At 34.6% G+C, this 17,250-nt stretch overlaps 1 protein-coding gene and 1 long non-coding RNA gene across 3 annotated transcripts; one reads left to right on the forward strand and one right to left on the reverse strand.

The window, feature by feature from the left end:
* Nucleotides 3,353-4,718, forward strand: LOC110268185. The gene is made up of 3 exons (XR_002356292.1): nt 3,353-3,546; nt 4,122-4,331; nt 4,422-4,718. It is a non-coding gene; the product is annotated as an uncharacterized LOC110268185 (long non-coding RNA).
* LOC107623667 (probable glycosyltransferase At5g25310) lies at nt 13,366-17,171 on the reverse strand. 2 transcript variants are annotated; one of them, XM_016326013.2, is made up of 5 exons: nt 17,020-17,171; nt 15,701-16,525; nt 15,475-15,605; nt 14,842-15,190; nt 13,366-14,175 (listed from the first exon to the last, which is right to left on the reverse strand). In XM_016326013.2, exons 2-5 carry the CDS (start codon nt 16,469-16,471, stop codon nt 13,510-13,512), a joined length of 1,917 nt encoding a protein of 638 aa, XP_016181499.1. In that variant the 5' UTR covers nt 16,472-16,525; nt 17,020-17,171; the 3' UTR covers nt 13,366-13,509. The 2 variants fall into 2 exon arrangements, with proteins under 2 accessions (XP_016181499.1, XP_016181500.1); XM_016326014.2 differs by having other exon boundaries at nt 16,870-17,024.

Below are 17,250 nucleotides of genomic sequence, written 5' to 3' on the forward strand. Positions count from 1 at the left end.
AAAACGCGTTTCCTTCCCCCCACCCCACTCTTTCTTGTTGCTGCTATAATCTGTGCTCCTTGGAGAATCAGATTAATTGCTTCCAGTAAACAAGTCTCAGTAATTAAAATCTAAATTCACTTTATCTACCATGAGTTAAAATTTCAGATTCAAAAAATTGAAGAAAAATATGAGGTCTAACATTTCAAGCAGAAGCAGAGAGAAAGGTTGAGTGAGAATAACAGAAAGAGAAGCTTTGAGAGCTTGAGAGGGAGACAAGAGGTTGTCTTCCCTAGAAAGGAAGCAAACAACATCAACCATGCACACTTTGCCAACGCATCTACATCACTCTCCTCCTTCTACTTCTGCTTCTTCTTGGAGATCCAGATTTCAACAAAATGAGGTTTACGATGGAGTTAGGTTTTCCGATCCAAAACCCTTCTGACTTCAACAACGTCGTAGAAGCCTTTGGCTGGGAGGAGTTCCCCTACCACGGTGGCGCCGCTCCCCGCAGCAACGTTATTTGCCGTGTGTTCACCGCCAATGAATCCCCACCGAAACCGTTCCCGAAGTAGCCTTCACAGGAGCGGGTAAGAAGGGAGAATTGGCCATGGCTTTGAAGAGTGATGGTGCGATTGTTGTTGTTGCTGTGATCTTAAGAGAGGAACTTGATTGTGAAGGTTGGTATTGGAGCGTAAAGAATTGGAAGAGTATGTGAGGAAGTAAAGGAAGAGAGAAATGGAGTTGAAGATGAAGAGGAAGAGGAGAGTGTTAGGGATGGGTTAGGGATTTTTCCTCTGTTTTGAAAAGTGGAGAAGTGACAGTGAGAGGACTGAGGAGGGGGTGGGATGGGTTAGGGATTTTTTTTGTCATTTTTAAATAGTTAAATTATAGTGTTGGTCCCTATACTTTTACTAAAATTATAAATTAGTCCTTATTGTTAAACACGTGCAACTCACATGCTTAAAATAGCAAATATATTGAGGAATATTCCGTTAAATCAAACGGTGTTTGAACGGTAAGGACCCAATTACAAATTTTATTTTTTTTTTCAGGGACCCAATTACAAACTTTTAAACTATAGGGACCAATTTATAATTTTACTGAAAGTGTAAGGACTAACTGTGTAATTTAACCAAAAATTTTTAATGAAGTAATGGTGAAAGATGTGTAAAAAATTTTTTATTCAACATAACTGACGGGAAAATTTTTTTTAATAATAAACATATTTAAATTATTTTACTTTTATTCTTTGAAAATCCGCAACAATGATTTACATCCAATAGAAAACTTTTAATGAAGTTGCTGTTTGAAATGGGTGGAAGTTTTTTTTATATTAAGTAACTGACGATTGTACAGAAGAATTTCTCTTAATAACAAACCTCTCTCATCAAGGGCAATATTAAAACTTATCATTATACATGTCATATTATATGTTACCTGTAACAAATTGAGGATGGTTAGTGGCTCTGGCCATTTGTCTAATTGTAGTTAATCGGACTACTCCTATATTTATAGTTAATCGGTAACTCTACCTGTGCTTGACAATGGAGTTGGGATACGAGTTATATCAGTTGATATGGCAACTTATTTTCTTTGTCAAATCATCTCCCGATAAGTTGCACGTCTTCTAGCTAGGTGTTGTTGTCGCTCATATTCTGTCTTCTTCGCCTAGCATATTCTGTCTAAGTGGTCGACGTTGCCATGATTGTTGATTTATTGAATTTTTCATTTCTATTTGTCTATCAGAACATAAGGTAAGAAGACGAAAAGAAAAACAAACAATTGTAAGTGGAGCAGTTTTTATAATCTTACTTTACGATTAAAAGTGAACAGTTTTTAAATTTTTCTCACGACTGAAAATGAAGCAGTTACATAATTCTCTCGTGGGTTAATGCAGAATTTACAGAACATGAGTACGTGACTTAGTACGTACGTAATTTTAGATTTATATGCATGGCCATGGGAGTTAGGACCTCCTTTATTGCTAAAAATCCTATTTAGGGATATATTATATAATATATAAAATAATATAAAATTTAAATGTTGTATTTAACTACGCAAAAGAATATTTGTAAAGGAATGAAAATGACGTATTGCATTAGTGAAAATTTTGAACTTAATGATAATAATAGTAAGTTATAAAAATGAGACAATGTAAGAATACAAGTTGAATTGAGTTAATCGGATATCATTTTTCTAAAAAATAGAAAAGTAGTTTTATTAAAAAAATATTATAAATCATGGACTATCAATGGAGCTTTGTAAAAATGAAATATTTTTGACACTTTTTGTTTTTGTTATCTTTAAAAATTTGCATTTTTACTATGTTTTTAAAAGCTCATGTATACCAAAATTTAAATTCTTTTAATATGAAACTCTAACTTTTAATATATTCATTTAAAATAAATTAGTAAAAATAATATACCGAACATATTAATATTGATACATATATTTACGTTGTATTTTCTAATTTTAATATCACAAGAAAATAAAATGAATTCTATTGTAATTTAATTTTTGTTATATGTTTTGTAATTATATTTAGATAGGAGTTGTTATAGGAATTAAAGTATTTTTCATACGATAACATATGTAACAACTAAAAATAAAACAAATATAAAATAGACAGAATATTATGCTTCTTAGGCTTTAATTGTAAGGTGCAATGATATTTAAAATTTGGCATGTCAATTACTCAATTAACAAATAAAAATCAAACTTTATTATAATTTTAAGATGGTATGAATTCAATTTATTATTAGGTGAAATAGTGAGAATTTTGTGTCCAAGGCAACAAGGCAAAACATCTTGATTATAACTAAATTTATCGTTTAAGTTGTCCAACACTCCAACCTATAGACACTAGTAGCATACTTGAGAGATTAAGACATCGTGAAAATTCACATACAATATTAGAAAATAATTTAGTCAAACCATCTACTGATTTTTTGTTATCAACTTCATATGAATAATACCACAATATTAGATATACGGCTCACATATTACTAGGGCTGGCAAAACGTACCCTACCCGCGGGTACCCTATCCGACCTAACCCGTTCGGGTAGGGTGGGCTACCCGACCCGCTGCGGGTAGGGTAGGCCTGCGGGTAGGGTGTACCCTACCCTACTCTACTCGCACCCCCCCATATATAACATGTTTTTTAAAAATTATATGCATAGTGAAGGAGGTGAGAGTTGAACCCTCAACCTCCTTCATGTGTAGCAGGTAAGTAACCACTACTAGTTACTTACTTTGATAATATATTGCATTTGTATATTTATGAAGTTACCATAAAATAAAAATTAAACAAAAATAAAAACCATATATAATTTATGATTCAGAAATCACTCAAATCAGAAACCCTAAGACTAAGTGGGAGGCTGGTAGCGCCGTTTCTTCCCAAGCCATAAGCCTCAGTGCTTCACTGCAAGCTCCAACTCTCCCTCCTCGTTCCTCCATTGCCAATTTGCCGCCACTCTTCTTCCTCCTCTGTGCTCTCCTCGCAACGCCACTGATTCGTGACATTCTCTCCTCTCTACGCTGTTGCTCTGTGCTCTTCTTGGTATGTACTTTGCGTTTGAATCTGTGAAAATTGGGGCTTTACTTTGCGTTTGAATCTGTGACTTTTCCTTCTCTGTATCTCTGCTATCTTCTTTCAATTCGTTTATATATATATATATCAATCTTAATAATTATACTGGTGGTGAATTTTGTATGCATATATTGCTTATTTTTTGGTCCATGCAATTAGATATCTATACTGGTAGTGAATCATAAGTCTTTCATGCTAGAGTTTGGTTAGATGATGTGATTGGTAGCTACCAGCTCAGTTTTTTTTCTTGGAATGTAAATGCTTGAATTGATCAAATTTGTTGCTTCAGATTTATAGTTGATGTGAATGCAATATATATTGAAAAATTGTATTATTAAATATTATCCTCAGTTTAATCACATACGATTTTTCAATATGAAGTCAGGTCATAAAAGAAATTTCTAATTTTTATAAAAGGATATTATTTTTTTATCAATTGTATATTAGACAAAAGAAGAAGGAAAAAGGTTCATTTGTGAAGACGAAATTTGATCACTAGGTAGAGGAAGATGTTCATCCTTTAACTCCTGATTTTGATATATTAGCTTGGTGGAAGGTAAATGGAGTTAGGTTTCTAACTCTTCAGAAAATTGCAAGAGACATATTTGCCATTCCTGTGTCTACTGTTGCTTCTGAGTCTTCTTTTAGCACAAATGGCCGTATAATTGCTACTCATCGTGGTAGTCTTCATGAAGATACGGTAGAAGCTCTTATGTGCAATCAAAATTGGTTGTGGGCAGAATATTATAAAAGAGGTTATTTATGTTTTCAAGTTTTTTAATTTGTTTAGAAATTATAATTGTGTTAAAATTATATATAATAAAATTGTTGTATTTGATTTTTAGGTGAAAAATCTGATTATCAAACTGCTAATGAAGATGATGATACATTTTCTGAACTGATGGAAGAATAATGTTGCAAGAACTTGGAATTAAAAAAAATGTTTGAAGACATTTATCTTTGTTTATGTTATTTTAATTTTATTAAGAACTTGATAATTATGCTATTTGTAATTTTATGTTGGATTTGTTTAGGACTTTATTGTTTTTAAATTTAATTTAAACTTAGTTTTTTATTTTATTAATATAACAATATGTATGTTTGTAATTTTATGTTGAATTTTTTTAAGATTTTATTGTCTTTTATTTTAATTTGAATTTAGTTGTTTATTTTTTTTATTTTATTAATATGTATGAAATTTGGAATGATTTTTATATTTATTTTTAAAAAATTAATATTTCTGCGGGTAGGGTAGGGTAGGGTAGGGTTTTATAATTTAAAGTGTGGATAGGGTTCGGGTTGAGAGATTCTCAACCCGCGGATAAGGTAGGGTAGGGTTTTATTGAGATTTTCTACCCGAGGGTAGGGTTAGGATATGGTCTAAACCCTACCTTACTCTACCCATTGCCAGCCCTACATATTACATATGTATAAAGGACAAGGCATATGGCTCACAAGCAATGTTTTCTAACATATTGAAAACAAATCTTGATTTATGTACACTAAATATACATATTATATATAATGCAACTTCATATATGTTCTTTACTATACAAGAAACTACATCTTCATTTGCGAAACTATATTTTCACCCTGAAGGGGCATAGAGATCAAGACCTTCATTAACCAAAGGGGTATTATCAATCTCTTTCTTTGCATACACAAGGGCCTCATGAGGTGGCAACAACTGTATGTGTTTCTGAGAAATATATATGCATCAACTTATTGGTAACTTTATAGAAAAAGTGGTAGGTTCAAGGTCTCACCAATTTCTACCTGCTTATAAGAAGGAACACCAAGAGGGAAGAAAAACCTTGTATTTTTTGTTGCATTAGCAAGCTTGTCCTCCCTTTTACTTCTAGAGATAGAACTATTCAGGCAGGTTTCTGCTCTCTTAGACTCAAATGCGACTGATTGGACTACTTCATTTGATGAATTAAGTAAAATAATAGAGTAAGGAAGGTTGAGTCGAACCTGCTGAAGTCTCTTTGGTGGTACTACTATTCAAGGATGGGTGTGATAAATCATTTTCATAAGGAGACTTATCATTTAGTAAATACCTATGTACAATCATCTGAAACAAAATACTAGAGACAGTGAAATAGCTGCCAAAAGAAACAATCTTCGACAGTCAATTTTGTGGCCAAAGAAACGCCATGATAACTCCCTCATCAGGATAAAAGCAGATTGTCGGAGGCCCCCTTACATCTCATTATACAACATATTAGAACTGAACAATTCAAATATCCAAACAAATGCTACAGATCATAAAAGCTAAGCATGCCATTTCATACATCTCTGTAGTCTTAAATGGCACAAGGACAATTCGGATACCGCAGTTCGTCTGTGGGTGTATGACTGCACCAACACAAAGACACTCTAGAGCTCGACCCAACCAAAATCCTACACTTATTTCAATTAAACAAATTTTTCTTGAAAAATGGATGAGGTTAGTATTGGTTAACACAATAAATTTAAAATGTATTAAAAAGGAGATTATTTACAAATCATAACGAAGGAGAATGTTTATTTTACAATTATGAAGGAAGAAAGTGTCATTTTAGAATTTTTCAAAAGAAAGAAGTGCAATTTTTTCTTAATTTTTTTTAATGTATGAATGACGTGAATCTTGAAAAAACTCCATAAATAATTATAAAAATCGCTGTTACTCATTTAACAAATGATTTACTTTATTCATTTTCGACTTGTGGTTCTGTTTTGTTGATTTGTCTTTGTATTCGTTCTTTTTTAATTTGTCTTGTATTGTTAGACCTAAGAAATATATGTGTGGGTTCGGAAAAGTCTAGAATTGTATTATCTTATTTAATGAAGTCATTTTGGAGTATAAGTAAATCAAAAAACCCTCTCCAATACGCTATGTTGCATATCATAGTAAATCTTCAACTTTGGCTTACAGTTCGTGCGATTCTCCAACCTCTCCTCCCTTACTCGCTCAGGACGGTCATAGTGCTTAGGATGTCTTGTACCTTGTCGATGGCAGAAAAAGTCTCTCCTAATCAACACCCCATTCACACGAGCTACATCTCCTTTTCGAACTCCAAAACCCCTTAATTTAGCGAACTCCTTATAGGTAGCATAAGCATCCTCCTTCGTTGCAAACTCTTTTCCCAAGAAGTCTTGCGCACCGACTGGACGACTGAGACCACCCTCTGCCGTATCATCTGCACCAGCCGACCTGTTACCATCGACGGCACCCCGTACACTATTTTCCCCGGATTCACGGCCCTCATGGCACTTGAGGCCTTCGTCGTCGTCCCATTTATCATCACTCGAGGTCTTCACTCACTGTTGAACATGCACTTGAAATCCATTGGAAATAAGTGTGCAATCTTCTAGCCTGATTACATACAAAATAGATAAATATAACTCATAATCGCACCGTTGATACAGTCAAAAAATCAACCACAACTATCCCAAAGAGACTATATCTTACTCCACAAATAAGGCATAACCTGCATTATAACTGTTTAAACATAAAGTGACCAAATAAAATATAATTCTTTCAATTGAAGACCTTAACATTCCTAAACTACAAGAACCCAACCTGAGTATCTATCCTGAACTGAGCAAACAATTTCTTCGCCCCCGCACAAAAATCTCAGCTACTCCAACTTCAATGTGAAAATCATACAACACTCACCTTGGCAGCAACAATCCATGTACATATTCATAACCATATCTCCTGATCCCTACAAAAATGCACATGAATCCCACTACCCATGGAATGATATAAACCCTCAAGTCCGGACAATTGCATGACTCTACGAACTAATCCCATCAAGCAATGACTAAAGTGACAAACACCACTGCATCATTATAAAAAAATAGATTATACCACTACTGAAGTTATAATCATATAATTAAAACACATTATATGGCTTTTGAATTCATAAAGACATTCACCAGAAACAAAAACAAAAAATGCAGAGTTAACCAAACTAACAACAAATATTTGCTCATCTTGTCTTCTACTTAACTGCTTTAGTTTAATTCATCTATTTCTTCGTAGAATGAAAAATTAGATTGAACAAAGTATTCCTTTCCTTGACAAAGCTCACCAACTTTAGCGCACCTTCATGAAGTTAAAAACAAAAAATTAAGAACCTACAGAGCACCATAAGTTCAACAAGGTTCCCAGCAGAATTGTAGACAACAGGATAAAAACCCTTTCCACATTTTATTGGCAGAAATTAAAAAACAAAAAAAATAACAACGGATCTTATAATATCAAAAACATATGAAGATCTAATTATAAATCATTTACGACCTGCTTTACATGATATATTTGTGGCATGTCCGCTACGAAACAAAAAATTGAAATTACCATGTCTATGTCTCTAGTATCTATGAAGGTGCCCATGCTTAGTAGAGTGCTACAAGTCCTCAATTTTACAACAGCTCCAATATTTAGATGCAAACAGGAAAAGGACATTCCATTTTGAAAAAACAAACTACTTTACATTAAGACTACATCGAATTAGCAATTTAACTCAATTTACATAGAGAAAATCTGAGCCATCAAAGTTTCTTACTAAAACATGAAAATCACCTATGGGTTAGTAACAGGAAGTGCCTTCTTAACAGCCATGGATTCATTATCATGCCTAGATTACTAGTAGTATCCGTAGCAATAACAATTTCCCAAACCCACAATATATTGAACTTACTAATTTTTAACTAAAACATATGTCTAAGGAATCTAACAATTTGTTCATATAGGAGTTTGTGGAAGAAGAAGAATGATCTAATGTGACTCAGTCTTTAACTAACTACCCAAGCTCCAATCGGACTAAAATCATGGATTCCTAATCCTATATCCACAACATCAGCAGTATTTCAAATTTTTTCCCTTTAAGCCAATACCAGTAACTAGAACTTCAAAATACACGTTTCAAATGCAATACACATACTCGACCTAACCTGAACACGTTTCGAAGCCAACACTCAAAGCAGATCATTCAGTGGTCAGAGCAGCTCATACCTTCGACTGACAAGCACGGCGGAGGACGAGCAGCACGACTGACTGCGGGACATGCGCACCTAACCAACATGATGTCTGTGAGCACCATCGCTACCTGGCTATGATGCATGAGCTGGAGATTGGTGTTCGTGGAGAAGTCGTTGATCAGGAGAGAGCACTCGAAACAGACGCAGTTGCCAATTGCTGGAGACAGTAAGAGTCACGAGACCCGCGGCGGCGGTCTTCGTTAACGCTGATAGGGTTTCTTTTTATGAGAGGCAGGGGTGGCAAACAGGCTTAAACCCGCCGGGCCGGCCCGCGTAACCCGCCAAAAAGGCGGGTTAGGCTAGAAAATTGGGACCGCCAAATAGCAAAAGCCCGTCTAACCCGCACCGCTTAAACCACAGGCTTTGGCGAGCTTTGGCGGGGCGGGGCGGGCTTCCCCGCCGGGTGTAACAACCCAGACCACCCGCTAGCACGATATTGTCCGTTTTGGCACACAAGGCCTCACGGTTTTGCCTTTGACGATAGGGATGATAGCCGAAGTCCGCCACACTCACTCGTCAAAACGCGTCATGCTAGGAAGAGGTATCCACACCCTTATAAGGCATGCTTCGTTCCCATCCCCAACCAATGTGGGACCTTACACCGGGATTAGTATTTTTTTGGCAAGGGGTATTTTTATAATTTTTTTTGCCAAAATCCAACTTTTCCCAACCCAATTTACAAGAGAATGAAGATGAAAATTGAGTGTTTTGGATTATGTTTATTTTGTTTTAGAGGCAATATTTATAATTATGTTTTGGATTATGTTTATTTTGCTTTGAGAACAATATTTATAATTATGTTTTGGATGAAAACTTTGTTTATAATTATATTTATTAGATATTTATAATTACAAAGACTTTAATATTTGTGAATATAAAAATTATAATTTGTTTATACCTTTAGAAATTATAATAGTTAAAAGTAAAAAACAGAAGAGATTTTTTTATACCTTTATATATATTATTTAATAGTTAAAAGTTAAAAAAAAAAGATATTTGGTGGGATTAGCCCGCCAGCCCGTCGTTAGGCAGGGCGGGCTTTCCTACTTGCCACCCCTAATGAGAGGAGAAGACTGGCCCAGAGAACCAACTTCCTAGGTTATAGCCACTCTTTTTTGGGAACAAACCAAAAGGCCTAACTATGGCACCAACAGAACCCTCTACAACGAAATTCCATTCTGAATTAACCTATCCAGCCGGCTCGCCCAACCCTCCAATGAGCCTCGCTAACTTCCTCACAACTAGCTACTTCCAGCCAGAGAGAGACCACGTGTCCACAGGAGATGTATAAAAAAAAGAAACCCTTAACCCGACCCGACCCGTAGAGCACCCTGCACCCCAACCCCCCTTTCTTCCCCCGAATCTGAAATTCTGAATCATATTCATCTGCGTGAGAGAAGAGAACAGAGAAGACTGAACCCTAGCCGCCCGAACCCTAGCCTGCCACCGCGCCCTCCTTCGTCGCCGCGGTCACCGGTCAACAGCGCAACTGCCGTCGCCTGGTCGTCAGCCCAAGTAACCCTCCTTCTTCGCCTGGTTCCCTGCCCAGTAGCCATCCATCTGCGTCGTCTTCATCTTCTCAACACCAGCAGGCAGTAGCCCGTCCCATCGTCTTCATCGTCGCGCGGTGAGTAACTTGTCCTCTGCTCATCTTTGTTCTTTGCCTGTGTGAACTTCGACTTGCCTCTGTGAACTGACTTCCTCTGTTCATCTTTGTTATTTGCCTCTGTGAACTTCTTTGTTAGTAACTTGGTTTGCAGCTCAATTTCTGTTTGTTAGTAACTTGGTTTGCAGCTCAATTTCTGTTTGTTGGTAACTTGGTTTGCAGCTCAATTTCTGGTTGTTGGTAACTTGGTTTGCAGCTCAATTTCTGTGTATTGCTCAATTTCTGGTTGTTGGTAACTTGTTCTTGTCTCCGTCTTCTCTCCTGAGAGCCTCTGTTTGTTGATTTTTAATGTGAAATTGTCAAATTGATAATTTTTGCTGATTTTGTGTTGCTGCTCTTTCTTTGATTTCTAAAATTTTGGTTAAAATTTTCTTGCTGCTGCTAAAAATGAAAATGAAATCATTATTGGAAATTTTGTTTAGGGATTAGGGATTACTTGTTGCTGTTTGTAATGTTTGTTGAAATTTCAGGTTTAGTGTGATTAGGGATTACTTGTTGCTGTTGAAATTTCAGGTTTAGTGTGATTAGGGATTACTTGTTACTGTTTGGTACTTGCTGCTACTATTCTAGTGTTTTTTAACTTTTGAATCAACTGTTTTTGAATTTTTGTTGATAGATTTATCGATTTTAGTATTTAGGGTGATGATTTGTTGCTGTATTTTAATTTTAGTTGCTGATTGTTCTTGATTTCTGGCTCTTTTTAGTATATTGTGCTAATTGTTCTTGATTTCTGGCTGTGTGAATGTTCTGATTTCTGGCTCTATGAGTGTTGTTTTGTTTTTGTTTTAAGGCCCTATTTTGTGCTCAGTTTTCATTTTGTAGGAAATTGTTTGAGGTATATAAGAATTAAGAAGGAAGATTATCCCAACAGCTACTCTGTTGATTGATTCTAGTCCCCCACAAGCTTGAAGAGAGGAACCCTTCATCATTGGTTTGTTTATGGCATGCCATAATGCATATTATTGTAGTTTGTTTGTTTATTCATTGAACTTCCACAAAATCAGTTGTTTATGATCCCCTTTTGTCCAGAATAAACAATTCTTGAGTCCTTGCTTAGCTTTATGTCAGGTGGATTATGTGCTGTTAAGTTGTACAAGCATAAGAGTTCTCCTTGAATATAGTATATGCAGTCTAATTCTGATTTGGTATAATTATACCACAAAGCTATAATTATACCACAAAGCTATACCAAAAGAACTGGATTGGTAGGAAGATCTTTATCAAAAGCTATAATTATATTTTAGGATATATATTTAAAATTTATATATTATTTTATTCTAAAACAGTTTTTTCGGTTAGACCACGGTTGGATCGGTTGAACCAGTAAACCAGTGAACCAGTGACTAAAGCGGTTCGATGACCGGTCCGGTTCTCAGAACCTTGGTTAACATACTCACCCTAAGTTTTATGCATGAATGCAAATTATAGCAACATGTTATTTTATGATCTGTGCATTGTCAATTTATTCTTTTAGTATTTAATAAGTTCAAATTATTATCATAATAAATGATTTGGATTAATTGCCACCATAAATCCGTATGAGTTTCGTAAAGAAATCAAAATAAATTTTAATTTATATATGAGCTGGAAATAAAAGTTAATCAAATGGTCAAAGATTGTAATGTTAAGATTTACGAGTTGTGAAACTAAAACAAAATTCTCTTTAATACATGTTAATATAAAGAAGCATGTAGATGAAATCAAGTGAAAAAGTATTATCAATAAATATGTATCAACTAAATCTTGTAATTTTTTTTTACTGAATTAGAAATTGTAAATTGTTAAGCTTAACAAGTGACATTTTCTCTTGTATATCATCGTAGGAGTAATATAAATAGATGGTTAGAATTAACCAAATATATGGTATTTTTATGAGTTAGAGTTGTTAAAGGGTAGATTATAAGGTTTTTTTTTATATGTATTGTATTTTTATATTTGTTTTATTTACTAAGTCATTAGCCACTCTTTTAGCTAGGTTAAGAAAATTAGTCTTATATTTTTGGTATCTACTCTGTGTTTAAATTGAGCATTTATATCATTTAGTTAATTAGTTTACTATCAATAAATAATATGAATGTAATTGGAAGTGGAATTTGACTTTGAATGGAGTATTATAATTTATCATTTTGTATTTCTATGTTAGGAATTTCGTTTGGATGGAGTGATTATCTATCTAAGTCTCTTTAGAAGAGATTTGATTAAAATAGAGTAGTATTGGCAATTATCATTTCATATCTCCATAAAAATTGAGGAGTATTATACATACAAGTCATACAAATTAGAATAAACTTAACAAAAAATACGCGAGCGTGTGCGCACTACTCAACGGTTTTCATAGCACGTTTCGCGTTTTTCTCATCTTCTTTTTTCTTTTTCTTTTTTTTTTTTTGGCGTTTCTCCTCATTCTTCTTCAGGTGTTTCATCCTCGTCGTCGTTTTTTATTATTGTTATTGTTGCTGTATTTTTTTCCTCCTCATCTTTCTATTAATTTTGCAATATTATGTATCTTTTTCTTTTTGTTTGATTTTTTCTCCTAAAAAAACTTATAAGAAAACGAAATAAGAAGATGAGAAAGAAGAAGCAATAGAAGATGAGGAAGAGGAAGAGAAAGAGTTTTGAATTATGCAGAACTTAGAATAAAAATACACCCAAAATTCTTAAAAATACACCCAAATATCTTCGTGTTACACCCAAATTTGCTGCAAATACAGAAAAATATTTCCTCTAATAATACATTTTTTCTTTCTGAATTAAACCACACCTCAACCACTTGATTGGATTCAAAACAATAATCAATTTCGTAAAAAAAAAGAAAAAAGGAAAAGGTGGTATTGATGACGACTATAACGAAAAAGAATAAAAAGAAGAACGTGCAGTAACAATACAAAGTGCGTGTGCGTGAATATAAATGACCTGTATGTAGAGAATAATTATTAAAAGTTTAAGTTAAAAATTTAATTAACGTAGAATTATTACCCAATTTTATAACTTTATAATATCATATTTCTTTAGTAAAATATTTAACATTCTCTTTATGTCAATTTTGTAAATTTTACGCTACCGTTTCAAGACACAGAGTAAACTTCAACTAGTACTGATCAGAACAAGGTTTTTGTTTTTTTGTTTTTTTTATTTCTTTTTATTTTGCTTCTTCTGAAAAAGAATAGATATACAGAGATATTTTACTTACAAAAAATGAAAGAAGACGACTTTGAAACTCGGTATTAATCTCAATTCAGTTATCTAGCTCTTGTGGTGAAGACTCTATTGAACCAAATAGAATGAAGTATCATGTGAAACATATCATACTTCTCAGGGCTCCTATGCCAAAGGAAATGCTGCTGCACTTTTTTTACCCTCATCTGCATCTGAAGATACCTCTTTTGTGGGATTGAAAGTAGAATACTCTTCAAATTTGGAATATCCTTCTCCATAACAATAACAGCAAATGATTCCCAATTCAACACTTCAAAGAATGGAGGCACAAAGTTATCAGATATGATAACAGGAACACATTCATAGAATATGGCCTCAACAACTCTTGGACTATTAACTTCATACCCTTTTGCACAAATGCAGTACTTGCTGCTCTTCATGTACTGAATGTAGTTTCTGTTACCCTTAGATTTTGGCAATATACCAAAGATTTTCATGTCAGGGTCTTTGTTCTCCCAATGCTGCAATAGGATTGGCCTAACATAACCATGCATGCCACCAGCAAAGAATGCCAATGTTTTCCTTTTTGAAACTGGTCTTCCACCAATGTCTCTTGTGGGTTTCTGCGCATTTCTGACATAGGTTTCAGGAAGAGACACATCTTTACCTATCACAAAGCCTTCTTTGACATCAGAATTGCATAAGGCTCTTATGCACTTGGCCATGTTCTGTCTTGTTTCTGTTGGGGCCTGCATGGTGAAGATTTTATCTTATATTGTGATAAAAGATTCAACAATCTTAGTATAATCAAGCTGCTAGATAGCATCTACGTTGCACAAATACAACTACGATTATTGAAAACAATACAGTATTATACATAGATATAACCATTTAATGCAAAGAATTGGTCAAAAATTAAAGAAGTTTAAAGTAGCAATACTTTAAATTACATTAACCTCTCTTCTTTAGACGATATTACACACGACTCCCCTTTATTTATGAAAGTATGCATCAATTTCTTTTATATTTAGGAAGGGAAGCCTTGGAGCAACGGTTGAGTTGTCTCCTTGTGACCTTAAGGTCACAGATTCAAGCCGGGGAAACAGCCACTGATGTAATGATTAGGTTAGGCTCCGTGCATTACACCCTTTGGGTGCGGACCTTCCTCGGACCCTGCAGTAACGTGAGATGCTTGTGCACCAGGCTGCCTTTATGTGGCCCTTGGTACTCTTGTATTTTATAAAAGTGTGACACTAGTCTGCCATATATAAAGCAATGGTACAATAGAGCAAATGCTCCTCCCTATGTATATCATTTAATCTTAAAAAAGGTCAATGTATTATGTCTAAATAGTTAATGGCCTTGGGAAATTGAGAAACAGAGAGCATGATGAATTAAAGTAGGAAAATGCATACCCAATCATGGCAGGCAACAAGGAAATGATCAGCACCTCCGGTTCTGTTCCAGAAAGGATGTTTCGCTGCGATCAAGTCGACATAACCATTCAGATACTTCCTCAGGTTCCTATTATTATGCGAATCCGGTACATACAAGGTTTCCTCTAGCATCCGGGAACTGAAAGGTAAGTAGAACAGGTGTGCCTTCTTTGGGTCCTTGGTAACAAATCTTTTATTACCTTCCATCTGCCTCATGAACCATCCCTCGGAAGCATAAATTCCCAAAAGATATGGCAAATGCATTATTGGTTTAGACCCTTCTCTATATACATAAACTTTGAGAGTCTCTTCCATTAATTCATAGCTCCTGATAATTAGACAGTAACAAGATAATAAGGTGTAATAGATTGCTGTTATGGATTTTAGACAAGTTCACATAGTTGCCATTTTAGTTAAATGTTTGCTCTGAACTAAAAGGAGATTCTTCTACATCAAAATATGAAGACCTTGTTGATAACTTGCATATTTATGTAAGAGACAAGATAGCAACATAAGAATTCTGTCGAATATGTGCTTACAAAAGTCTATAAATATGTGATGTCAGTGTCAGGGATAGAAATTTTAAAGAAAGTAACAATATTCAGATGATACCTTTTGAACATGGAAAGATTTCGATAAAGGGGGGCGTAAAGATTATCAACATTCTCTACAATTGGTGCATTTTCAATCTCCGATCTAACCTTCAGTAGCTCATTATCAACTGATGAAGACCACCTTGGCCTCTAAGAAACAAATTAGCAACATTAGAACAAATCAGAAGAAAATGCTATAATCTGTAAGTCATTGATGGAACAAAATGTTAAATCGAGTCACATACCATAGAACGATATGAGACACGGCTTTTAAGCAATAATTCATTCATTTCAGAGATTGATGTTACTTTCGGAACAGCTATACGAGAATCTTTATTCTCCTTAGGCATACTACTGATAGAAGAGTTCTTGCCAAGCACATTGACATCATCTTTTGGCCTCTCATCATTCTCCGAATCGATTTCATTGGAAATGTTCAATAACCCTTGAGGAGGTGTAATATTTGGCTTCATTTCGACGGGAGGACTTAAATATGTATCTGATTTATGCTCTAATTCAGATGAAGTGTTGACCTCTCTTGTAAAATTCATATCCATACCATTGTTAGAACTCTTCAGTTCAAGATTCTCTGCCTGCTTTATTGTAGATCCATTATCCGATATCCTTACATTTTCGACCACGGGATTTTCATCGGACTCATCAAATCCTACAAGAGATGAAGTGTTTGATATGGATACCTTTTTTGGTTCTACAACAAAACCTGCTCCCAAAACATTGTCCTTTTCAATTGATGAACTAGTTGAATCAACTATCCTCTCAAGAACATGTCCATTAGTAGAGTTTGCTATATCGAAATCCGTAGTAACATTGTTAAGTATAGACTCAGATGGAGGATCTGCTGGATGGAATCTACTGCTTCCTGATGATGTTGTTGTTGTTGCTAAATATGGAAGCTCAGAATACTGGAAGAGTAAAAACACTGCAAATGTAATGCCAATAAGCCATAGCAACCTCTTTGTTTCAAGCTGAAATATGGAGAAAAATGCTTGACCCATTTTTGGTAAATTTACCGAGAAACCATCAATTGAGTGTTGATTACCTCATCAGTTCTGCAGATTACAAAAAAGCAACACAGATCAATAAAAGAAAATGGGAATTTTTTTTTTGTCCATACATGAGGTCATAGAACTATAAGCCAAACTAACCCATGATCAAGAATTCCACAAATGAATTCATAGAAGATGAACACCAAGAAATAGCAAGAAATTCAACAAAAAAGAAAAGAAAAGAAATTCATGATCATAAAGAATCCAACAACAATCAAAATCAAAGGCACCGCACTACACTACACAACATCATCTGATTCTTGTTTGCATGCAAAAGAAATTAATCAAGATAAACAACAGAATCAAATAGAAGGAAGCAAGATGAGAAATTAAAGCAGTAACTTTACCAAGAAACACAAACAGAAGTCATTTTCAGCTCCTCCCCTCTCAACAGAAGAGAACAGAGTGAGTTGAAAATAACATGAGCCAGCAAGTAGCTGAATAATTGATAGGAGACGTTGAAAAAAGAAAGAGAGAGTAAAATAATGGGAAAATACCTGTCACTGGTTCAAAATTTCCATGGTTGGCAGCCCTAAGAATAATAAGGGAATTTTCTTTTCCGTTTTCTTTCTTTTGTTTTCAAAGTGACAAAGCACAAACACAAGACAAGACAAGTCAGTTCAGAGTTCAGACATGGATCCCAATTTTTACAGTTTTCTATTCTCTCTTTCTCTCTCTTACGTCAAGTAAGAGTAAAACAAATTATATAAATATGTTGAATTTTATTC

Source organism: Arachis ipaensis, chromosome B10 (genome assembly GCF_000816755.2).
Source record: "Arachis ipaensis cultivar K30076 chromosome B10, Araip1.1, whole genome shotgun sequence".
Classification (NCBI taxonomy): domain Eukaryota; kingdom Viridiplantae; phylum Streptophyta; class Magnoliopsida; order Fabales; family Fabaceae; genus Arachis; species Arachis ipaensis.